The following is a 26,952-nucleotide window of genomic DNA, read 5'->3' as shown; positions in this document are numbered from 1 at the left end:
GAGCCTATGTCCATCCTCCAATACCGCCTGTGTGGGTTTTCCACTGTCTCTGTCTCACATCCAGCAGCAGAGTGGAGAGATGGAGAAACCAGGTAGCAAATGCTTAATGCTAGATATTTATCATTGTGGCAGCAGTGAGACCAACAGAACTGGAATGGGGCATGTGGACAGATATGGGATAAAACCTGAAGCAAAGGTTCAAGTGAACCTTTGAGATGAAACCGCGAGAGAATCAGTCTGATTGGTAAAACAATTTGAGCTAATGGGTGCTCCTCACCTGTTTACAATGTGGGATTCATCTTTGCATGTTTCAAAGACAGAGTCTGGCACGAGTCCGTCTAAATGCAGTCAGAAGTGTATTTTATTTCATTTTATTTTAAAAGGGCCTGTTTTTACGAGAATAACTTCACTGTTATTATGCGTCAGGGGACTTCACTTTCCACTTCATTATGACTACCTGTCACAAATCCTTACTTAAATGATTTCCCAGCAAAAAGTGTCATCGTTTATTCACATTAGTGGAAGGACTATCACCAGGAACGTGTGCCTGAAACATTAAAGTGACACATTCACATTTTGAAATGCAACACGTTTCTTTCCACTGACACAAGAGTGTCTGCTACATCGATTACTGATGCGTCCAATCCCTTGGTGGCCCGCATGGCATTTATATAGATTCTCTTGACGGATTTGACATTTAAAAATAGAGACTGTCAGCAAACAATATATGAGCTGGTATCAGGGGAAAAATACCACTGGATACGAGTCATAGATGGACAGAGTTCTGGGGACTTAAGGGGTGTTACTTCAGCATTGCGTTTTTACTTTGTGCAGCGAGGCCCTAGATTCCACTCCAAGAAACATGTCATATTAGAGAATAAACAGCGATTGACAGCAATTTTTTCATATATAAACATAATGTAGTATATAATCATATGAGCGGGCAGAGACTAAAGGCAAAATATTTTCAATAACTCCCACGTGTATAAATACATAAGCAAATTCAACAGCCTTGTTATTTCAAACTGTGACCACAACTTTTTGGAATCTAACTTCAATCATTAATTCCTATTTCTGCTCACTGTTTAAAGGCAGAATTTTGACAAGCCATTAGGAGACAGGTCTTTGAAATGGGGGAAGACAAGTGAGTAAAGCATCAACACACCACACAACAAGCAATCTTCAAACTCTCACTGTTCTCAAATGCCACAGAGCCAATCAACTTTTCCATATAAGATGATTGCACAGCAGCACTCCTGCCCCACACGAAGGGCTTCGATTTCTAAAGGTTTTAGGTAATTAAATCCTAAGCACTGACAATCTGTACACCTCTCTCATTCCCTGAGATCAGATTAGATTAGACTACTACTGCTGCTGTCGAGGGCTTCCACTTCTGCTCCCTTTATGAAATGCAAAGAGTGCAGGGTCCTAATTGAAAAACAGCTTACAGAAATTATTGCAACTGGAAAGAGTTGTTAGAGTCACACCAGCTACCATAAGAAAGGAGGCCAAGAACATTTGCAGCATTTTATCACCTGTTTTCATCATCCGAACATTTTACCGTTACTGTATTTTTCCTGTGACATGAGGGTGCTGCAGTACTAATAGTTGTAGCATCCACTTGAGGGCAGTATCATTTCTAAAATTAAAGCCAGACAGCATTCTCCACTCTGGGAGTCTATAAAGCCACCACCTAGGATGACCTTCACTGAGCATTACAATTTCTGCTCTTTAGTAGATGAAGTAATTTCTCAGGAATACTCTCCCCAAATGACCTGCAAGACCTGCAGTTATAGTGATACAATACTGCTAAAAACACCCAGTGCTTTGGTCTGAGAGAGGATAGTGTTTCAGGGCTTCTGACAGCTTGTCCCTGAGTGGGTATTGTGGTCCTGCTTCCTCCCTCCCCTCCGTGTATTATTGAAGACAGGCAGTAGCTAGAGGCTAAACTGAGGACAGAGAAGGGGGTAACAGGTCCAATTACTGGCCAGTGCAAAAGTCTGATTAAACCAAAATGTTTCACTGCTGAGGTCTTGCAGGGACTTAATTTGATATAATGAATAATGGTGGCAGAATGAATAAAATCCTTCAGTGAAAGTAACAACAGCATAAGGAGAGATATACAAAATTATATGTAAAAGTCCTATATTTAAAGCTTCACACCTAATGTCTCCCTTATTCCCTGATTAGTTTTGGATTGGAAAACGATTCCACATTGATTCATATATACCAGTACTATATAAATTCTAGTTTATAGCTTCTTGCTACTTGTAAAATATTCAAACCCAAAACATATTTATACATTTGTAAATACTGTATATTCTAGATGTTTTGAGCAATGCCCATTTCTTTCCCAAATATTTGTCTATTTATCATGTTTTGTATGTTTGGAAATGTGGAGCTCTCCATTAAATTTGAAATAAATATCACATTTTACTAAACAGATTACCTAATTGACCATCAAATCTTATTGTTTATTGGTTTCTATTAACAGATGACTCAATGCACATCTAAGAAATAGGCAAAACATGGGACAAATCTTTCTTGTTAGTTTTTACGGATCTCGTGCTCTCTTATCAGTTCAAGAAAGCAGATAAGGATAAAGGTATTAAAAAAGGAAGGAAACAGGAGGAAGGAATAAAAAATAATTCCTCCTAACTGTACACAGATTTGTACACTTCTGCACTTGGTTACTTACTTCATACTGAAGCAAGTATTGTGCTTGAATAATACCATGCGATTATATACTCGAAAGCACAGCAACTGGAGAACAGCATAAAATAAAGGGGCGTAGTATAGATCAATGATCTTCTATAACAGAATAAATCAACAACTACAGTAATCGCTCCAATCTTTACTCAGGAGCTTTAGGTATATTGAAGTCAACAGTGAACAGAGACAATCTTCACACACTCAGATCCAGATGTCTTTAATATTTACTGCTGAGCTTCAGGCCTAAACAACCGTAACAGTATGCATCGCGCTTACAACAAATCTTGAGCCATAAATATAAAAAATTAGCTTGGATCCAAGCTGAGAGAGTGAGAAATGAAGCTGACAGTAACATAAGCATTATTTCGTACTTCTTACAGATGAAGCGTCTCTCTGGAATGTGTTTTATTGAATTGTGCTGCAGTATTTAGTGCAGTTGCCTGAATGTCTGTATTTTAGATACCCCTATTGCTCCCAGTCTGCCTCACTTCATCTGAAATGGATTGTAATGTAGGAAAATGAATAAGTCTGAATCCCACCCTACTTTTGTGTGGCTCTGAGTTTCCTCAAACTTTCCAGTAATAGAAAAAGCAAACTTTTGTATTGATAAATGCTTTTCAGACCCCATTGAGAGAACAATTCGTCCACACAGCCTTTTCATGGTACACTGGTAAAGCTCTTTCAACACAGGATTCCAAAATATCCTGTCTAAGGGCATCCATTGGGCAAACATACAAGTTTGTTAGTCACGTCTAACGTACGACTTCTCTTTCTGTGTACCCACTTCATAGAAGGCAAAGCCTGCTAAGAATGGGACACCAAGGAGGTCTGTATTACCACTGCATCCCCTAAGTGAGCACTTTTTCAACAAGCTCTAGTGAAAGACGACTTTGTTTGAATTCAACTCACCGAAAGACATACCTCAAAACAGTAAGCAGAACAATGGATCTTTAGATGCAAAGGTATGAAAGCATGAAGGCATGGGTGGGATTTATGAACTGGGACATACCAAATCCCACATGCGGTGAGAGACCTCAACAAGTACACATATTCCCATTGATGCCTCATTTACTTATCACACTGTATCATTTACAGCAAACCGGGGAAGCCAAATACGGTCTGTATCCCAGGCCATCTGAGGTCAGGTGCAGGTGCAGCAATATTTCACAAAACAAGACATTTATTATAACCTGGGTTTTCAACAGCACACATCCTGACTGAGGCTTAGTGCCCTCACTTCCAATCTTAATCCAAGCATGAGATTGTAAAAGCAGTAGGACATAAGCCAAATATGCAAACATCGGTGCAACACTGTTTTTTTACTCCTGTCAAAATATCAGTGTATTGCAGACTAAACATCGGGGGGATAAAGACAGCCATATGGTTTGACAGATGTAGTGTGAGAACTGCTACAAGAAACTGTTAAGGAAAATCACTTTCACATGACACTAGGACTGCGAGATTCATTTGAAGACATTAAATACAAGACCAGATTTAAATTCTTGAAACTGACCTTGAAATCTGGTTATTTATAACTTCATATACTTCCAATTGGGGTTTCCATCAGAGCAGAACATTTAATTTTAGAAATCCTACCACTTACAAGCCATTTTCTAAAATCAGATGACTGAAACTTTCAAGCGTTGCAGAAGAACCTCCGAAAACTTGGTCATTAGACTTTTAAGTGTGATTAAGTCCTGTTTAGATTTCTAAAATGTGTGGAAAGTTAGGACATTACCAAGGAAACAAAATTGTAATTTATGGTTAAATATTAAGAGCTTGGGTGATATTTGCCTCCTCTAAAGTCTGCCCACATATCAAGTGTCTTACCACCTAAGAATTGGACTGTATGTGTTTCCTTCCACAAGTATGCGTCACCAAACACTGCTTTACATCACTAAGCAAAGTGAAACAGTTACTTCAGAAAAAATAATTCATGTATGACAGGGGTTGTAAGCAAATAGTTAAGTCTGACACTCAACTATAAATCAAAACCTATGAACATCGTAGGTATTACAACAGATTTGGTCTTTGTGATAAGGCATGTTTTTCCATGTAAATAATACAGATGCTCTCAGAGTCAAACATAGTGTAGTATTGTAAATATGCATAGAAAAAAGTTTCTACTATTAATATAATTTACTCTAGCATTTACCAGAGACAAGGGGAGCAGATACATTCAGTATTTGGGGCATCTGGTGGCATTTTCCCCAGTCTGAAAACACTGTGCGGTATTCCATAGCTATTTTCCACCACACCCAACCAGACAAGCATGTGTACCAAGAGATCCCTACAAATAAAAGCACATGCTAAGCAGGAAGGTGCGTACCACAATAAAAATCTTGAATGAAGCCTCGTATAAATGAAAGCATAATCCCTGCAGAGCCTTGCTTTTCTACAACCCAAAGTGGAAGGAAACTCAAACCAGGACTACTGTGGATCAACAGAAATGTCTGAAAACCAAGTGGCAAAAACAAACATCCATGTATGTTTTGCCTTTACTGTGTATGTGAATGAATGATTGGAAACTAATTGTGAAGGGTCGGCTTACATTAATCTTTCATAAGAATGTACAGTACAGTTGGTTTGTAAAACAAATTCTCTCTTGGAATGCCTCTTCCCAGTTGTCTACAAGAGCCTGAGTCGAGTCAGATCAGCCCAAACAGAGAGCTTGCTAGTCTTTTTAATCTAAGAAATCAAAGCTGAGTAAACATTGCTTTGGTATGCTTAATTCCTTGGGCCAAATGCCAACAGTCAAGTTTCACACATACCAACACACATCTGGAGCACTCTAGGCATGGAAGATCTGGCTTGATATCCTGCACATGTTGCAGCATTTTGAGTCACTCCTTAGACCCTAAAACTTCATACATCACTAGGAAGGAGATAGATCACTGGGCTTCTGTCTGTATAGAGATGTCATGATTCTAGAGAGGGAGCCATGTTTTCCATTCACCTTAAATAAAGATAATGATTACAGACATAATTGTCAGAACAAAGAAAAATAATCAACTGAACAATCTGTCATCCCTCTGAGAGAATTTGTCTATGTACCAAAAACGGTTTTGAGAAATGGAACATCATTTCTCATCTGTGCTACCTTCTGCAATGTTTGAATTACCTTATCTAATGTTTGTCCAGTTGAATTAGTATGTTGTGCACATATAATAAAGACGACTCCGGATAAGGTGAACAGCTTGACAGATGTAGAGTGAGAATCACTGCAAGGATCTCTGGAGAAATCATTTTCCCTAAATGCTTCATTTAGAAAATTCTCTACAGAGTAGGCAATTCGCTTTGAGGGCATTAACTAAAAGGCCAGATTTTCGTTATGGAACTTTGCACTGAGAGCTGAATATAAATGTCTTTATAAACTTTGACTCACTTTGTCTGTTTTTATCCACGCTAGTGCTACATAGCAGGGCCAGCTTCATCACCATCAGTTGTTGAACCACTTTGATCCAGACAAAACTATCTTCACAATTGTTGAATTCACTTATCCAGAGGGACTGACAAAGTTTGTACAGACACAGACAGACATACAAGACAAAGGTCATAAGTGGACCTTAACAGAACTTTTAGAGCTCATAGGAAGTAAAAGATAAAGCGTATCCCAAATATTGCTGCTCAGTATCAACTGGACTTGTTTTAAGTTCTTGAAGGTGTTTTGATCGTTAAGGAAGCAGTTTACTGCAAAATGAATGATCCTCGTCAAACACAAGAGGTGGTTTCAGGCATAATCTATCACCCACTTACAATGCAGTTCTTTCATCACTTCCCAGACGGTTTCACAGTCAATCACACCGTATCTCAGGTGGTCACATGAAAGCTGGGTGGAACAACAGGTGACCATCAGTGCTAACGACCCGGTGACTCCACAGGGTTTATAAACCTGCGTTTCCAGCCAGTCAGTCAGAACTGATGAAGCCTTCTGGATGGAAGGTGAAATGTCTTCAGGAACTTAAAACAAGTCCAGTTCGTACTGAGCAACAATTTCGGGAAAACCACCTGAATGACTAAGAATCTTCACAGATGCAGCCAAAGCTTGTTGCACAACTATCATGCCCTGCCATGTCTTTCCGTTAAGACATCATTTATTCAGCACAGGATAACTGTCGGATTTGGCCTCAGAAAAATCACAAGAGTGTCGAAACCACAGACACCAGTCATCCGCAACTCCATCGGTGCCACAACTAGAGCTTCACGGGGTCGTGTACAGTTTCACATGTCTGCCTTTCAGACCTAGATCTTAACAGGTAAAGGAGAATAGACCTATAGAGTCCTCTCCTTTTCTCCACCCCCCTGCCTTCTTCTTTCTCTCCCTCTTTCTCTCTATTCTTCCCAGCTGGCTAATCTCTTCTCAGGTTTAGGATTCCTGGTCCGGGCTCTTTGAGGAGGAGGAAATATGGGGTTAGGTAAACATCAGGGCTCTCACTGCAGGGATTATAACACCCATATATCACCGTGACAACTCCCTTTTCAGTGGATAAGAAGTCACCAGGACTGTGTGCAAGGAAGGATCTGATGACACTTCCTATCGCCAGTGCAGACAGTGATAGTGAATGCCGTCACTATTTTCACAACATCGTGTCAGTTTGAGGATCCAGTATCTGAACGTTCTGAGCAAACATCTATAGATTGGTTTAAGGTTTTCAAACATTATTGCACCTCCAGTTTGGTTTGTGGGCATCTTCAGAGAGGTAGCTACATAAACAGAGAAAAATTCTAAAGAAGTACACGTCATTTCCTCTTGATGGAGCATGGAGACATTGAGCTCCATCAGCTGGGTGTTACTTTGAATAAAAATGTGAAATCGTGGTCAGGCTTCAATTGAGAAAACCCAGTTCTTATCCAAAAAGAAATCACTAAAGGTCAATGAAATGAACCATTTCTCCAACCTCTCTGGAGAAACACAATTCCATGTTCTCATGCATTTTAACTGTCATAGATTAGAATTTAATTAATCAAATGGTTGTTCTTTTTAAAAGTGGTAGGTGCATCCAATAACTCCTCAGAGTGATCCATAACAAGGAGCTTGGGACACTTCAATGTTAAACATCAATTAAATTTGGATGATTGGAACCGATGTGCACTAAGAACAACCAGTCATGTTAAGACAGAGGATGAAATCATTTAGTGAGGAAACAAAGGGACTCAGAGTTAACGCTGAATTACCTTTAACAATATTTCATATTGTGGAAAATATATCCCATGTTTTATTGGTTAAATCTGTAACTGTCAGGCATTAGAAATGATCAGAAAATGCTGTAAGTACAGCTTATTTCAATAAAACCTCAATTTGTATTTAGTTTGTAAGGCACAGGAGCAGCACAGCTTCAGAATACTTTTGATTTTGTTTTCACAAATCTTTATTGGATTAATTTTTTTCCAGTGACAAGCAGCACTGACAATAATATGATATGCTGCCAGCATGTCCCAGTCAATAATACCCTGAACTTTGTGGTTAAAACACGTGTTAATGCCTATAACTATAAATTATTGCATTTCTGTTTCTGTATCAGGGACCTCTTCTGCTCTATACTTGGGCAGTTGCACATATTCACACCTTGGAAGATGCTCTACAACTTATCTTTTGGCCACGGAACAGCTCTGCTGGAGCAGTTAAGGGTTACGTACTTTCCTCAGGGGCATGTTAGTGGTGTTGATGAGGGATTACTCACAGCAGTCACAGTTCAAATGTTCACAGATTATGGATCTGGCATGTACGTTCTGATTTGTTTCAATATATCAACTGCTGCTGCCAATGAAAACTTACGTACAAACAGTATTCAAAAGCTAGACCAAGAAAAATATTTTTTCCCCCAATTTAGTCTAAATTGGACCTGCATTCAAGATTTTATCTGTATGGGTGTGTTAACTGAAGTCAGAAAATGGATTCAAATGTTAGTTTATATGAAACTGTGGATGGCAGCATAACTTAAACGTTAAACGTTTATAGACTGGACTGGCACTTCCTTTATAAAAATATTTTGAGATTCCCAATCAAGAGAAATTGACCTGTTTTGGCATGAAACAGAAAATGTAATCCAGGTTGTTTTGTCATGGGGAAACACAACAGCCTTCATGTGATGAAAGTGGAGATAACATTTTTATGCTCTTAATGGTAAAAGATACCCACGTTGTGTCTGGTACTCAGTCACTTTTGGTCAATCTGCAGCAGCAAACACCATCTCATTTAACAGCTGAATATTTATTTATTTTTACACCTCCTTTAAAGTAAAAACATCTAAAACGTAAACTTACAGCTTACAGTGATTTATACAAGGCTGTATTCTGCAGTTCCACTATCTCATAATGATAAGCATTTTATCATGGAGAAACATGCATTATCTCATTATATTGTGTCTACTTGCTTCCCCTTTTCACTGTTCTCTCCGAGGAGTTGAATCAGGATGACTAATTAATAGCATTAGTCTCCACAATTCACAGGGAAACCATGATGTCCAACATCTGATAGTGAAATCACTCATCTGCGAGCCAGCAGTGATCCGCATGTCTCAATATCATGCATACAAAACATCTCATTTTAATAAGACAACACTGTAACGCCAAGACGCAGAGCACAATGCCGTCTCAGTGACCACTGTGAAGATCCGGCTGCCTTCTCCAGCTCATCATTCATGTTTCTTTGTGAATAAAACCCAACTTGCTCAAACATCTGCATCCCCGAGGCACAGAGGATTTTACCACTGATTTGTGAAGAGATGCAGCTGCCAAGAAGACACATTTGTCACACTGCTGCAGTAAGTCATGAATATAAATCATGATGAATGTCATATTTAAGGCCAGCAATACTATGAATATTCAACATTTGTCTTTGGGTTCCTCTGTAGATCTGGCTCAAAAGTTGTTATTCAACTTGACAGCTTTGGTAGGCTGAATCCTGAATTTCTCATTGTGTGAGATGAATAATTCCACTTTTTATAATTCTGTAATTACTGAGCAGTCCGTCATGGATTTCAGGTCAACCACATTCACCCTGATGACTCTACTGAGAACTCAATGGGCCTCACAGAGGATTCCCATGAAAGCTTAACTGTAAAAGGTTCAGTATACACATATGGTGGTCAGGGCTTAGACCTGAAGCACCTATGCATCTTTTCATCCCTCTGGCATTTAGTTCAAACATCAGCATTTGGTGGAAGGTGAAAAGTTAATGTCCTGTCGTCTAAATCACACCTTCTTTCTTTATTCACACATTAATATACACACATAAATGTGTGCACACAAACGAACACATAAAGAGGTGTGATAAAAGGCAGCAACCTTGCCTGAAGCACAAGACACTGCAACAAGACATTTCCCACTGTTTTGTTTGGCCTCTCTCAAATATGCTTTCACAGCACAGGAACTCTGAGCTCACTTTAGGAAGAAATACAAGAAAAAAATGAAGACAGGGGAAACACAGAGCTTACCTTTGACTGATGGAGCTGGATGCCATAGAGTAGAATATTGCGGAGTTTGGCTACTGAAGCCAGGTCCATGATTGCCGTTGGCTCTGCCATCCTCCCGCTGATGGACAGCTCATCCGAACAGTTCAAATGCACCTATCAAAACAAAGGCCACCGCACCCAATCAAAAATTGCTTGCCAATAGCTAGGATCTCTTACTAGAACAGCAATTATGCTCAGTTTTGGAGCAATTACATTGTATTGTTCAAGGAGTCGCTTAAACATGTTGCAACTCAATAGGCCTGTTTATCTAAGGTTGCGTTCAGAGAAGATTTGAAAAGCTCCACTATGCGTACGTAAACACAGGCTGGTTGATACACAGTCTTGTCTGAGGATATAATGATGTTCTAATTCAGTTGTAAATCTACAGGGCCTGTGGGGTTTATTTTTTCCAATTAGGGCAGCATGATCCTGACACATTGATTCACATTACTGTGTCATCTCCATCCAAAGCTTAGCTAACCGTCCCACTGACAGAAAATAAATCACTGCAATTATTTTGTCATATATCCTTAAAAACTGTAGAAGTGAGACATAACAGTACAGAGCTATTTTTCAAATGTGTGAAGGCATTTGCTCTAACTGTGAAATTATTAAAACACATTACTGAATATCAATCAGATGTTTGTTGTCATCAGGTGGAGCTCAGTCAGAAGACAGTTTGAATATTCAGCACATAAGCAGATGTTAAACCTCCAGGCCATAAGTGAAAAACTAAATTAGCTTCACTGCCATTTGGGCTAAACATAGATTACTAGGTTCAAAATACAAATGGACAGAACAACATGAATTAAGCAATTACACTTTAGTTGACACATTAATTTACACATCACTTGACTAACAAAAACCAAAAAAAGGTAATTGGCCTAGTTTTGGTTTTTGGCTTTAATTTTAATTAGGTTTTTGAACCATTAGTTGAATGCAAAAAGCAATTTAAAGACACGACTTTGGGCTCTGGAAAAGTTATTTTTTTACCAGTTTCTGTAGTTTTATAAAGCAAACATCTTTATTGTTACGTGAAAAAATAACATTGACACAGTATTAAGTGATAAGGAAAGTAAAGAATGTTTTTTCTCACTACTTTCAGTTGTTGAGAGGTTTGCCCGGCATAATTTATCCAATGTCTAATCATTGCGCTGCACCCTGTGGTAGTGACAAACAAAAAAGCTGACCTTTACTATTGCCAATGTGCAGGCACTATGGTTTGGTAACAAATGATAGCAGATTGTCAAATTGCCTCAGCTCATTCTAAAATAAGCCTTAAAGTACCCAAAGAGCAGGTAAACCACCTGGACCAGCTGGTCAACACTAATTTTGTTCTTCACTATGCTAACACCTGACTCCATTTTATATGTTAATACCCTTGACTTAGATGAAGATGAGATGACATTTTATGACAAATAAATGCAGAAAACTATGAAACTTCAAAAGGTTCACATACTTTTTCTTGGCACAGTAAGAGACATGGAGGTGTGTCCGCTAAGGAGTTACACCGTCATTGGATTAAAGGTCTTTGTAGTTAGTGTAATGGTTTTAACTCAGCTTCCCTGGTGATTTGAATGCAGTGTGAAACCTAAGTACTGATGATATGGTTACATGTTTTTTTATACAGTCTTTAAATAATTTAGAAAGGTGGTTAAAGTGTTGACCTTAAAGTGTATTAGGTGTTCTGGGCATATGTTTTTAATACAAAAGTCAATGATAAGCAACTGGAAAAACTACTCTTTGTGTCTTTACCATGTTACCAACCACTCCTATAACAGACATCAATCATAGGTTTATGATGCCTAACAACATGAGACATGAGGTGGTAATATCAACAACATGGGATTCTTTCTTACCTTGCTCAAGGCAATACCACCTAATTTTTAGTTTGAAACACTGATCCTCATCAACCAGTCTACTTCTCTGCCCTGAAGGCTACTGCCTACACTTCAAACTCAATCATCTCCCATTGATCACTATCATGTGATCAAACCTGTGATGAATTACAAGGTACATGTGCAATCTAACATGGATGTTTCACAGTTAAGTGTGAAAGTCAGGAGCTGCTTCAGGTTTCTCATAGTCACAACTTCCCAAACTGAGTTTAAGACCATTCAAACATGACCATGAAATCAGATTAGACAGAGTGGGAAAGTAAACTTTGCATTAGTATTGGATTTTCTCTTCTTTTGCTTCTGTTTACCCTACGATTTAAGTACACATACATTCTAATATAATCAAAATTGTTGATTTATTTTTTGTTAATTGTTTGTTAAGTGTGTTATTAAATTTTAAAATCCCTCCAAAATTTGTTTTGACACAAAAACTAGTATTACAGGAATTTTTAGTGTCTGTCTATATGTATTTCTGTAGTTCTGTGGGAAAGGTTCAGTTTGAAACCTCAGCTCTAAGAGCATTTCTTCTGGTCTTCACTACTTCAAAGGGCTGTTCAGGATTTAAGACTTGGATTTAGGGTTAAGGGTAGGATGTTATGAACGTGTGAATCTGTGAGCTCTCAGATCAGCCTTTCTCTGGTGGGGTTGATGTTTGAATCAAGGTGAAAAATAAGAGTTGCTGAGCTGTGGTGCTCTTCTGAGAGGTGTATGGTTTCCAAACAGCTACAGGGCTCCTCGAGGGACCCGAGATGGACTACAGGTGACAGTTTTACAAGAAGAAAAAAGGGTTGTTGTACATGTACCTCAATGAAACTGAATATATCCCATGCCAGATGTGTGCATTCAATAACATGCAAAGTAAAAGAGAAGTTCATTCAGAGTGTGGGAAATAATACTGAGACATGCTCAACTCCTTAGTCAACTTACAGGACACAAATGCCTACAGTAGCTCTTTATACACCGACTTTTTACACTGACTTAGTTATTAAAAAAAAAAAAAACTGAAGCAACTAACCATGCAAAGTTTTAGGACACTCCCCTGCTAAATAGTATTCTGTAGTTTGTTTACTTACATAAAACATATAATATAACATATAACATCATCTTTAGAAAGATGTTTTGCTTTCTATTTGTTAAATTTAACACACAGTGAAATCCAAAGGTTGTGTGTTGTATGTAGATTTTTTTGTATAACGTAAACTTCTTATTAGTATGGTGCATTTAAGTGAGACATCAGCTGTAGTCTTGCTAAAAAAATTATTGCTTCACTTGGGATGAGCTTACCCAAATGACGATCACTGGGTGGAGAAGAGCTCGATTCACTGCCTCCAAACTTGTGAGTAAGGCCTCTACTTCAGACAGGCCAGACTGACTACCCTAGATACCAAGGAAATCAAAACACATTTACACAAAAGGTAACCCTAACCCAACCACAAAGATAAAGAAAGGTTTACATAACATTTTAAAATGTTTCATTAGATCATGAATATTCACACTGACATGTTTTCATTTTTCAGGGGAAAAAGTTAAACTGTGAACTCACAGAAACTTGGATGAAGTTCCACTCCTTTAACAGATACCTGCTATTGACTCCCACCAGATCTGGGATGACGTCCAGTTCCTGTAACACAGGTTAGATGTTCAGCTGATATTCTGCTTGTTAGAGGATCCGGAGTGATAACATTGGAGGCAGGTGCAGCAGTACCATGGCCCTAATGCATCTGATGTTGAGTGACAGATTAACTTCAGTGCTCATAGGTCAAGAGCCTTCTGGATTTTGTTTCAGCCACTACTTCAATCGTTTAGTGCAAGAGTACAACCACCTGCTTTCCTGCAATGAATCATTTTGTGATTAGAGAAAAGGGATACAGAAAATCGAAATACATTCAGGGTGTACGCATCTCAATGGCTTATTTCCATCAATTGTAATCAAAAGCTTATTAGAACAAATGTTAAAGAGGTAAAAAGAAACATTTCTGGGATCTTTTATCCTTCTGAACTGGCAGGAATATTTTGTCATATGCAAAAGGGAACAGCAATCATACACAAGCCAACTTAAATTTCATTAGCCTGCAAACTAAGTTGAAGGCTGATGTACAGCCAGAAATCGTAAAAGCTTTTTGCTCGAGACCCAGGACATTTAGGTCCTGATCTTTCCATTCAGCTTCGGCCCTGGCATAGGAGCGACACGAGGCAGCCAGATAGCATGCCATGTTCATTTTCCATTCATCTTTACTGTTTTACCTCTAATTACAGCCTGGTAATACAATTTCACACACGCTACATATAAACATAGTAAACATTCAGAGTTGGAGTTTAGCATTGAAATACAGTTGTTCTACTCATTAAATAACAGAAACTAATTGGGAATGTGAAATGGTTACAAGAAAAACATGCTGGAGGGTTAATTGGTCTTGAAAGATAGCTGCTCATGGCTTCAGGAGGAAAATTATTTCAGTCCGAAATGTAGATCTGTTGGGTTTTAAAAAAATTGCATGATCTAAACCAATTTGGACTTGAAATCTCAGAGTATGAATATTTATTTAAATTTAGACACGGCCCGGAGAGCCAAGAACCTGGAAGCTTGACAATAAAATCAATCTGAGGACAGAAGACAAACAGACTAAGCTTAACACAGGACCGAGAGATCCGCTAACATGAAATTCAAAGCTTTAATGCATTTTAGTCATTTAAAAAATTAAAAATCCTAAAAAATATATACTTATACACGTTTACTTTTTAATGTTTCTAACTACCAATTCATTCACTTACAAATCAGATCTTTAGTCAAACACACAATAAAACTAACCACTGTTCATTTTAATAGAAGCAGCAGTTTTGCAGATACTACCTTACTTGTATGACCACACAAACACACCATGAGGTGCAGGGGACCCTCTGAAATGGTGATTGTACAATATATGTCCCCAGTGAAGCTGGGTCAGAGCACAAATTGGCAAAATGTCCGAAATGAATGGGCAATAACCACTAAGTTTTATTGACTACATTCACACTTCAAAAACACATTTAGCTACAGTGCTCCTTATGTGTTTTTAGGTTCTGACAACTATGCAGTTTAGACTTTATTCTATCAGAAAAATCTGTTGTTTCAGTGCAAGAATTTTTGCTTTTTTGCTGCTTATAATTGTTCAAATTGAGGAGCAAATTAATGTCTGAACTATATTTCATTGCAATGCATCCAACAGTTGGTGAGGCATTTCACTCAAAACCACAAATGTCAAACTCATGCAGCGTGCTACAGAAAAAAGCTATAGCAATAGCAGATCTTGTGTCAATCCATCTAGTAAATTTGGATGTATTTCATTATTTTCCACCAGCTCGAATAAAAGGAAATAACTTTTTGGTGTTTTAATCGAACTTCCTTGGCAGATGGGAAAAGCAAGAAATAGACTGACACAAGTCGTGGTCCAGATTCCCAATGCCATCATTAGAAAATGATCATGTCATATTTATTTTATTTCATTTTGACACTGTACTGACACAAAAGTGGGAAATTAGTAGTAGCCACAGGCTACAGGGTCTAGTAGGTCTATCCAAGTGAACAAATAAACTAGTAAATGTTTGTAAATTGTTCAAAAACTCAGTCTGAAACTCAGACTTATTAAACGCTATCAGTGGCTGACAGACAAATGATTATTTCCCTGGTTTCTCCTCAACTACATATTTTTTCTGTCTAAATGACAGGTCCCCTTATACTGTAGTTTAATCACTAAAAACCTTCACTAACTTGATTCATGGATTCTTCTTGATGTGGGCTGAATATGAAAATATCATACATCAAGATAAAAGCAACAGAAATAAATGGGACCATGAAGAGGAGGTGATTTGGTCCTCCTTTACTTCTTTTATGCCTTTATGTGCCCATAAAACATCCACTCAGCTGTGTTAGGCTTTGTTCTGAATTCACTAAAGCCCCATTTTAATAACTGATAGCTCATAATTATTTACTATTAACAAAAGGAGGAAAGTAGGACAGTGACAGACTGCAATAACTGGTTCAACATGGACGGACATTAGTGCGTACAACACTTTGAGCTTTGCACTCGATCTCTTTTCTACAATTCCCTTTTTCATTGCTAATGAATAACAGATTTAGTCCCAGGAGAATGAGACATTTGGACCGATGTCAACTTCCTATTCAACAATATTAAACAGACATGGAGAGAAAACCTCTAAATCTCTCAAAAAACATGCCTCAAGGGACATGATGCCATTTTGTATAATGAAGTATTCTGGTCATTGAATTAATTTGCAGAATTAGATTTGTTAAAACAGCTTATTGATTGATGATGGACTGATGATTTTTCATGTTTTTATGTTTGAATAAAATGGTTTAAAATGGTTAAAGAGAGATTCCTTTTTTTCAAAGGCATGATATAAAATCATTATATATGGTGTCTTTAAATATTACTACCACTGAGGTGCCCTTGAACAACGAGCCTACTGTTTGCCAGCTGTTAATGACTGTGATTGTGAGAATGTGAGCAGGATGTTCCTGGAGAAAAGAGAGAAATGAGATCTGAGATAAATACAATAAAAAATAAAAAGAGAACCGTCTAGAATAGCAGCTGGAACATGGCATTTGACAGATTCGTTTTTGTATAATTTTTACATCGACTGACAACTTTCCCTTTTCTCCATAAGCCTGGACTCAAACCGAATCAAATTAATCTCTCAGGTAACAATTTAATGAGAGAATCCCTTAATCATGTTCATAGTGTGCATCTTCCTTTTTCTTGCACACATGCTGCTAAATCCTCTACTTGTGTACACAAGCACACATACACTTAGTCGAACTGTCCCAACTTTGTTTACCCCTGTATTACATCCACGTAATGTTACTTAGACAAAGGTAATCCTTCATCTTCCGCTTCTTCCACTCGCATTTCATCTCACCATTCATTCTTCCTTCCTCCCCAGCTCCCAGAAAACAACGCATCTGGTTCCAAACACGGGCATCGGAAAAACACACAGCCCCATCGGCCACCTGAGCAAAGACTGGAATAGCTCCTATCAATCAATCCAAAGAGGTCGACACCAATCTGTCTCTGGGGCCCGGTCCAGCACCAGACAGTGAGATTTCCTCACATGACACTGACTGAGCTTTTTAAAGAGGATGAACTTTTTAAGATCAAAGCTGAACATGGTGCGTTACGATGCCCTGTTCCACAGTCAGCAGCTACACCCTGGGAATATCTTTGAGGAGGATCCAGGAAACACATTTTTATACATGAAACCATGTGTAGGCAATTTGTCAGCTTGGGGGTCTGCTCTAGATATGAGCAATAGGCAATGTGTGTGAAACATAAGCACATAAAGTGGTGGACACAATATCATGGAAACCTGTGGAATGTGATTCAATGCAGAATCCCTGAGCTAGAGAGGTGTTGACTTTGGTGTTACTTTACAGGACTGCTTTAGATCCTTATTTGATGGTATTTCGATCCATCATATACAGTAACAGTAACCCTGAAAACCTGATTTTTAATCTCAAAATATGCACAAGGAGAGCTTTATAAGCCCTGAGTAGTGCCTGTGTACCCTCCTCTCAGGCTGAATATTAACCCAACAGGCTCCAGCTCTTGCTTGTTGACGCTGTGACACACAAAGCCAATATGAAAGAAGAAGAGACAACTACACCACCTGCTGCGTCGCCTTTGCTTAGTCATTGAAAAGGGAAAGAAGACCTAGGACATGTACCATACACAAAGCTCTATGTGGTTCCTGTTTTCACACCACTCTCACTCACCACAGACGGTTTTTAGCAACCTCTAATCGAGTCTGATCAGAAGTTGTAAATGGTCATTCTTCTTCTTGTGCAGTGATTTGTAAAAGGAGACAGTTTCGAAAGATTTTAGTGCAACAGTAAGTCAGCAGAGTTTTAAAAGTTTTTCTAGCAACCTAGCCATCAAAGCCCATTTAATAACATCCATTATTCTTCCATTTTTGTAAAGGAAGACAACAGTGTTATTAAGTTAAACAAAAGCAGTTCACATGTGGGTCCTCTGTGTGGTCTGAGCCGTCAGATGTAATATCTCTGCCTGTCACTCTTTACTGTTTTGCATATGGATGCTGTTTTCCATTGTCTATTAGGAGCAATTTTACAAATCAAATGGAGGATGTTTGTAACATGGGCTGAAAACAACATGGGAAGTTGATGTGCCCAAAAAAAGATTAAGAGTGAAAGGGAGGGATATGAAGTGTGGTTTGAAACTGGGAGCTTGTCAAGTTTGACAGTGGTTGGAGGATGAGGAGCAAAAGGCAAGAACTCATCTCTAAACACTCAATTAATCAAGCAAACTCCCATGAAACAGGAAATATGACTGCCATCTGCTCTCCTGCATGCAGGGGAGTGGGACGTGGAGGTCAGGGAAGGAGGGAGAACATGAAGAGGAGGGAAAGTTGCAGAGTGTGGATGTCTCAGACAGGCTCCATTAGAGGTCTGACTGCAGATGGCAAGTCTCACTGCCAGGCCACCCAAGTGGAGCTCTCATTCAGATTGGGGGGGGGGGTTCAAGGTGCAGGTCGGCATAAAATGGTTCACACCTGGGGGTCTTCGGTAATGCATTTGTCAGCATAACTAACATTTTAATCAACTGTTACTCTCACTTTCTTACCATATCCAGAGCGCCAACAGCCTTGTGAAGGGCATCGGCCAGGGCCGCAGCTTGTGCCGATCCACCTGTGATAATGCAGGCTGACCGTGACAGAGTCTCTGAAAGAGAACGACGCGACTGGTTGGAAACCGGTGAAACTACCTTATCAACATTAGCATGGTGTCAGGTCCTCTAGAGAAGCTGTGCATAGATGGCAGTGAATCAATAAAAAAAATTAAATAGACCTTTCACCTGGGCAAAAAAACAACAAGCAGGCACTGATGCAAACTCTGCCCAAAAAGACACTAGGCTGGCTGATAGATTCAAACCCAGGCACTGAATGAATGTTAATGCTAAATTCTTTACGAATAACTCAGGATGTGTGTTATTGTTCACCATTTGCTAGCTTTAATTATGATGTAAAAGGGCTGAAAATGTTGCACAGACAATAAACTGCTTGCTTTGCGACTGACTCCTCACTATTGGAGTTTGTGAAAAGTCAAAAGAGGCTATTCTCACTGACTTTTAAATATCAAAATAATAGAGTGAGTGCAGAGATAGTCTGAGGTTATGGGTCATTGTTGTTGAGCTACAGCCACAGCTGCAAGACAAACTGAGGCCCATTACTATGACTGCCACGTGTTGACAAATCAGTTCAAAATCCAACTCCATATGCACACGCTTGTCAACAGGATGGATGCAGCCAGGCGTAGCCTCACATGCACATTTGAAGCTGTGTGTGTAAGTATATGTAAGAACACAGAAACACAAACGCACACAAACTGAAACACATTCTCTCAACACTGACAGATGGGAGAGTTTCCTCCACATCTTTAAAAAACACACACAATGAATTCATTCACATCAGAGACTCTGGAAATAATCACTGCACACCTTATGTGATCATCAAACAGGTGATTGTTGGTCCAGGTGCTGGCAGAGTGAAATATACTGTAGGGCTGTGTTTATTTCCATTTCTCTGATTGTGATAGTCTCCCTTGTCCTGACTTGTTCTCCATAGTATTCAGACTGCTTCCACCCACCCTGTTCTAACCAAGCCGAACAATGCTGCAAAGTATTTCTCCCTCTAAGTACAGTGACAGACTGTTTTGGTCTAATGTCGTCTATTCAGCTCTAACTCTCCACTGTGAGACATCATTACATCATTTAACCTACCTGACAAGACCTGCTGCTGCCTTCAGTCTTTCATGTATACATATCTACTTACATTCTTCATGTGTGCATATATTGTAAGGAGATGAAAAGATCCACTATAGACAACGCATACAGGAAATGATGCAGCGGTACATTTCTAAAGAAGAGAACTCACCTTTAATAATGGACTCTGCAGCAGCCAAATCCCTTTTGTAGGTTACCTAGAGGACAAAATAATGGGATCAGTTCACCAACCTATACCTATAGAGCTGTCTGTCTGACCCTTATCCCAACATAATGCCCTCCTAAAAGCACTGAAAAATTACACTTGGAAAATTCAACAGCACTAACACCAACCAGAAACATTGTCCTAGCTACTCTGGATTAATGGTTCCTTACCAAGAGTTTGGAATTTCTTTCTTTGATCCCGTCTCTAGTTTTTGCTTTTTTTGAGCAGCACTGTAAAGTTCTACATCTTTAAGCCTCTTGTTTGAATTAAACTATCAAATAGCACAATTCTACTGCAAGAATATAACCAGGGATTCCCAAACTCCAAACAACAAAGCCTATGCGTAGGGCGTAGAACTCTCCCATGTCACAATAGTTATCTACAAGACTGGAAAAAAAAAAAAAAAAAAACACTTTCTTTCTTTTCTCTCATGAGAAGATGCCTCACATACATCAGAACTGATTTTGTTTTTAAATGCATCACATAATGCATAAAAGGAATGTTTAAATCATGAATTAGTTGCTGTGGCTCCATTAATTGTACGGATATTTTGGTCAAAAGGCATCATAGATACTTAGATATGTAACCTGTGACAAGAGGTTATGTTTTTGTACTTATCACCAGGAAAAGACTGGGAACCACTGCTTTGGATTGTCCAGACAAACCAAAGCATTGTGTAAAGGAAAGGCAAATTGCTCCAAACATTTTTAAATACCAGTCTTCAAAACCTTGAGTACCTTTGCACTGGGGTGAAGACAGAAATCTCAGCATATAAAACCAAAACTATCTTTATGGATACATAATAGGTCTAAAAAGAAAAACATGCCTTTTGTAATTTGGAATGAATCATTTAAGTTACATGATCTTACAGAGGGTTCAGAACAAAACGTTTCAATTTAAACTAATTTCTACATGATGATCTTAGATGTCACATTTAATATATTAGCAATTCTTAATTTGCCAGCATCCCTCACTTTCAATTCATGAGGCTTCTTTGTAAGCATATGATAAATCAGTAGTAGGCATGAAGCTGTGCTAGCCAGAGTGTTCCACAGATCCGCAATCCCCAACCCAAACCAGGCTTCTGGCGAGCTCACCTTCCACAGAGTTGGCGGACCCTCGATGAGCTTGGCATTGGTGCCACAGTACTGCAGAGCCAGATGGAGACATTCGGTGCCAAATTCAAAGTCTGACTCTGTGCACTGCAGAGGGGACAACAGAGAGCAGGAGTTGTTGACAACTGTTGACAAAAATGACTTTCAATCATACTCTGGTTAAACATGCTGTTGCACTGCACGGCTAAAACTACAATAAGGACTTTCCAGCACAAGTCTGCGCTGATTTGTTGAAACTATACACAACAGTCATGATGAGAGACAGTGTTTCCACAGAAGAAAAACAGGCTCATAACGTGACACCACTATCACCACATTTTTCAGCACATACTTCAGAAGATCCTGTTTTCTTTGGCTGATGGACCGCCCGCCCTGTAACTCTCTTATCTGTCTGAATTAAGATTCAAAATGTGCGAGTTCAGTTTCATCAGGCCATAAGACATCTTCCCACATTGTTCAGCTAGACGTGATACGTCACCTCGTGTATTTATGTTATTGTTGATTACTGTCATTTTCTTAGTAGAGATAAAGATAAATACCATTATGGTGCATTTATGCTTTGACCGACTGCCAGGAAATCTCTGACTGTGAACATCACATGGTAGTTTGGATTGAGGCGATGAGCTCATTTGGTTTAAAATACAGTCTGGACTACAAAGACAAATTCAGGCTACCTGAGATTATACCTGGGTAATATTTTATCAAGCTATAAAAGAGAGGGGTCTTTTATTCTGGGGACCCTGGTACAGAAGAGAGAAATTACAGGAGAAATATGCTCTTGGTCTTGAGGTAATTTAACCTTTAGCATTTTCTCCCAGTACAAAAGCCTTTACTAGTTACTGGATAAAGTGTCTCCCCCTTTGTCTTTTCAGCCCTGAGTTCTTCTGCACTCAATGGATGTCAAGCTACAAATGTGCAGCTCTCAGAGATTTTTCATGCTCATGTCCTACAGTCCTAACCTGACACTTTCTCTTCTTTTAAAAGGTTGAAGAGGACGAGAACAACAACAGGAGATTGGGGGACACGCTCTCAACCAACCCCGACCTCCTCCTTCTTCAACAACCTCCCCAGTTAGTGTTAATTTTTGCAACTTGACTGACCTTGACTCTGCAGAGTAACTATGAGCTCATTTTCTGAAAAGGCCAAAGACAAATCCAACGAGGCTCTCAAAGCAATCTGAAGATTCGGATTTGCCAGGAATAAAAATAACTGCAGACAAATGGGGCTCCAAGTGGAGGCATACTTCAGCTCTTAGCTCAAGCTTAGCTGCGTCCTTCAAAAGCACTGGTATCAGAAGAACCATCTAATGGAGTCGAGGTTGAAATAGCAAACGCAAAGTGTCTGAAAAATAAATAATGTCAACTTCTGCGGTACCACTTTCACATTAAGTTGGCCCACCAAATCTTAGCACTAAGCCCCTATTTTCACAGAATAATCAACACATTTACAGCTTGCGTGAGCAGAAAATTCCTTCAGCTTTTCAGGTACATGTATTAAAAGGCACTCAACTGCTGAGACTTCCACAGAGTCCACCTAAACGTACCATGTAAGTGCTCCTTCACCATTTTTCAAACTGAGCCTTTCTTCACCTTTGTTTCACAGACTAATGCGTTGCAGTATATTAATATAACGTGACATTTCTTTTCCAGATGCAGCAGAGGCCAAGTGAAAGTGATAGCACCCACGCCACCAGCTCTTCAGAATAAAACCCCGCAGGTTCTGACACATTGGCTGAACAATGAAGGACTGTACAGGTCTGTTATGATGTATGAAAGCTAGAACGTCCTTTGTCACTTTTGCCATCGTCTAAGTGGTGTAATTTTTACAGCATCAATCTTACCCTGACTCTCATTTCAGAAGATTTTAAAGACCTGTTTTATAATCATTTGACACCGAGCACAAGCAGCATGTGCCTGCGGGACCTCATTTTTCCATCTTGTGATATAATGTGTTGTTTTTACTAATGACACTGTTGTAGAAGCAACATTTCTGACTACATGTGGTCCCATGAGAAAACTGTCAGAAAAAAATGGTTTGATTTCTTCTCTTGCTTAAAACGATTGGATGACAGTAACAGATTTGTAGTCCTATATTCTCCAACATATATGAAATGTAAAAAAAAAAAAGAATAATAAATGATAAAATATCAATGAAAAGAGGTGGGATTGTTCATTGTCAACCACTTGGGCAGTGAAGTAGTAAACTTGTTAGCTCTGCTGTAGAAGGTCTGGGCTGTTTTGTATGGAGTATGCTTGTTTTCCCTGTGTCTGTTTGGGTTTCACCCAGGTGATTCAGTTTCCTCCCACAATCCAAAGAATGCCAGTTAGGTTAATTGATAACAATAAATTGACCTGTAACAGACTTAGACTGTGCAGTGGATACATGGATGAACCATTGTTTTGGTGGTGTTTGGGTTACTTTTACTTTTTAAAGGATTACTTTCATTTACACTGACATAGTGTCTATACATCAACTGGCTTCTCAATGGCCACTGTCATTTTGTTTGTTATGTGTAAATTAAAGAGTCTTTACCCTCTGATAAGCTTGACAGATGACATCATATCTGAATCCCTGAGGCATCTCGCTGGCTCTGTATTTGGCTCGTTCCAGAGAGTGATCCAGGTAGTTCTCCGATGTTGTGGCTATGACTGTTGAAACAAGAGGTCGGATAGCTCCCGCTGCCTGGGTGAAGGAAAGACAATTCTGGTTTTAGCAAGTTCCAGAAATCCTAAATTGGTTACAAAGCGAATTAAATTATTTTGAAATCTCTCAAAAAAGGCGTTAACTAGTGTAAATAAAGCTTGATGGCATCCTTGGTAACAATTTTGACACGTTAGAGAGTAGAAATTCCTGCTCCTATTGTGTTTCTGTTCCTAAAGTTTAGCTTTAGCTCATGTTAACCAAGATTAATAATCATGAATCAGTAATAGTGAATTATGAATGAAGACCGCGAGACTCTGTTTAAAGATACCTTCTTTTGTCAAATAATCTTGATAATATAACAACTTAAAGAGAGAACATTAATTTGAGTCAGCAGCCAGCTGGAGCACACTATTGTCCTACTTCCTCCCATGGAAATATAAAATAATCAACATTTCTGAGATATTTTCATTTCACTATAGCATGATTGAAGACAGGAGCAGGCAGCCAGTGAGCATGTGCAGGACAAACTCCCCACAAATGAAAGGAAAGCAAACACGTGTTCTCCATGTTACACATGCTGTTAAAATCAAAATGAATCTGCTGCTTTTCAACGCAGACAGGCCTTCTGTCATGAGCGGGGGATACTGGGCAAGATAATGAAGACCAGATCGCCTGCTGTGAAAGCCCATCACGAAACACACACACAGTCAGAAACACACCATAAACGTCGGCCTTATGTCAGGGGGCTCTTGCTTTTTTCATAACCTGTGTGACACGCATTCAACAAAGTCTTCTCTCAGTTTTTGAGCCTCAGACATGAGTCATTATGAAACTAATCTTAGCGTTTCTTCACCAGACCAACCAAAGTGACTTTGGCCCAAATGTTTTCCATCTATCACAGATGAAATAAACACTACCACCGGGAGCGATGGATCTGTCAATCTGATAAACAGTTTATGAAAAGATGGAGAGATCTTGTGTGCAAAGGAGTAAGTTTGTTTTCTTTGGTCTGGAAAACTTGACTTTGTTGTATTTAGAGTTTTAAGTTTGCTTATGTTCACACCGCACGTTGAAAAATGATAAATCCATAGCATGCATAGACAAAAGTCACACGTTAACCTACCAGGTGAAACATTTGACTGCAGCCGTTTTGACTTTGGCAAGATGGATTCGTTTACAGTCTAAGTAATTGACTTTCTCTGGTTGTTGGCTAAAAGTGGATTAAGAAATTAAGTATGAGCATCAGTTGAGATTTAATCAGCTGTACTACTCTTTCCAAGCATGAAGAAATACTGGAATTTTTGAATGGCCAAAACCTGAATAGAGATTATAGTCTTTCCCTGCAGTGCTCAGCGCCTGGAAATAGACACATCCTGCCTTGATGAACAACTGGAAAAACTGACTGAGGTTATAAAAGGTACGTTCGCCAATGGGAGCTCTGGAGATAACTTTGATCAATTCAATTTCCAAGTTGTAACATCTACAAGTTTTGTAGTGATCATTGGAGACAAATAATTCAATGTCTGCTATGAGAAAAAGCCAATTTGAACTAATTCACACACCAACAGAACAGGTTTCCTCTTTGCTTTATTCTGTTGCAAAAAAATATTTGATATATGCAGCGTTTTAGTTATAGCTGAACATCTCAATTACAACTTGACCCGTGTGAAATATAAGTGCCCAACAGCTTGCATGTGTCTGATTGACTATTCAAACTATTGATTTATTATTTTATCACTAAATGCAGTTTTTACTTGTCTTACCTCATAGAAAATTCAATATTTTTGTGCATCTTCTAGTTTATATTATTTGTTTTTGTTGGTCAAGCAGATCTACACAAAGAATAAAACTAATAATTGCAGCCCTGCATAAAAACAAACTTCTCAGCGTAACCTCACTTTTGAGAAGCTGTAAACGGTGAATGTTTGACTCACAAGATGAATCAATTACAAAAACACTTGCTGATTAGGTTTCTGCTCATTGTGTGATTAATTGTTCTCACTTGACCAAATAAACCAATATTAATAAGGGAACTGATAACAAACAAAAATGTTGTTCAGAAAGAGCTGCAGATGTCACACGTAGAAAGTTTTTATTGAAATAAATCAGAGCTTTTACTAAACTCACCCCGTGTTCCTTAGCAGCCACGGCTATCTTGTACAGGAAGTCCTCCTCCACAAAAGGCCGCACAGCATCATGAATGATGGCCACCTTTGGTCGGCCTGCCGGTAGCGTCTGCTCCCCCTTCTCCTCCCCCTCACCTTCGCCCAGAGCTAGGACTCCGTTGCGTATCGACCTGTGACGAGTCGAGCCGCCTGGAACCACTCGAACCTTCCTGTGCTGGAAGCGCTGGATGATGTCCATCATCAGGTCCATGTTTTCTTTGGCAACAACAACCACAATGCTCTGGATCCATGACACCCTGCAATAACAGACCAGCCACACAGCAACTTCTCATTTGTAAGCTGAGAATTCAGACAGACAGGAGAGCGTAGGCATAACGTAACCCTCACTTAGAGCTTTTTACATTTGGCAATTAGAGCTGCAAGTAATCTGTTTATTATTTTTTCCTTCTTTAATCTGGAGAAAGTCAGAAAATGCCTGTTGAAAGTTTCCAGAGCCCAACACGAAATCTTCAAAGTGCTTGCACCGGCTGATTGGCAGAACAAAAACACAAAGATAATTAATTTATAATAACTAATAATTAGCACAGCATTTGAGGTATAGCTGTTTAAAGTTTCTAGTCGACACTTATACTGCTCCATCATCTGTATTATAGAGCAGTATCATAAAACCTTAACTTCCTATACCTGTTAAGTAAACCAGAGTAACACGTTGTTAAGCTTTTGATGTACAAACAGTGGTGGTAGGAGTACACAAACTCAAAAGAAGAAGAAAACAGTATATTTTGAACTGTACTAAATGTAATGCTGTTATGTAGATGTACAGGTCTAGTTCAAACACTGCCCGTCCAACAACAAGTCACCACCTTGATATAACTAAGCAAACAGGTCAGAGTCTCCTATTGGATAATTACTGCATGGATGTTTCAGCTGGTGACAAATTATTTAACCCTAATTGATGACGTGAGTAGCTTCCGATATCTTAAACATCCATGTCAGAAGATGT

At 39.0% G+C, this 26,952-nt stretch overlaps 1 protein-coding gene across 1 annotated transcript in view; it reads right to left on the bottom strand.

The window, feature by feature from the left end:
• crppa (CDP-L-ribitol pyrophosphorylase A) overlaps positions 1-26,952 on the bottom strand; it is a 35,244-nt gene that overhangs the window by 6,892 nt on the left and 1,400 nt on the right. The window contains exons 2-9 of the mRNA XM_026370091.1: positions 25,951-26,245; positions 23,713-23,862; positions 21,163-21,267; positions 20,012-20,057; positions 18,703-18,800; positions 13,608-13,685; positions 13,349-13,441; positions 10,149-10,280 (exon numbers count right to left, since the gene is read on the bottom strand). Of these exons, the coding sequence (XP_026225876.1) occupies positions 10,149-10,280; positions 13,349-13,441; positions 13,608-13,685; positions 18,703-18,800; positions 20,012-20,057; positions 21,163-21,267; positions 23,713-23,862; positions 25,951-26,245 (997 nt within the window). The remainder of the gene's footprint in view (positions 1-10,148; positions 10,281-13,348; positions 13,442-13,607; positions 13,686-18,702; positions 18,801-20,011; positions 20,058-21,162; positions 21,268-23,712; positions 23,863-25,950; positions 26,246-26,952) is intronic.

This window comes from Anabas testudineus, chromosome 16 (genome assembly GCF_900324465.2).
Source record: "Anabas testudineus chromosome 16, fAnaTes1.2, whole genome shotgun sequence".
NCBI classification, from domain to species: domain Eukaryota; kingdom Metazoa; phylum Chordata; class Actinopteri; order Anabantiformes; family Anabantidae; genus Anabas; species Anabas testudineus.
This window is presented reverse-complemented; position numbering and strand designations above follow the sequence as displayed.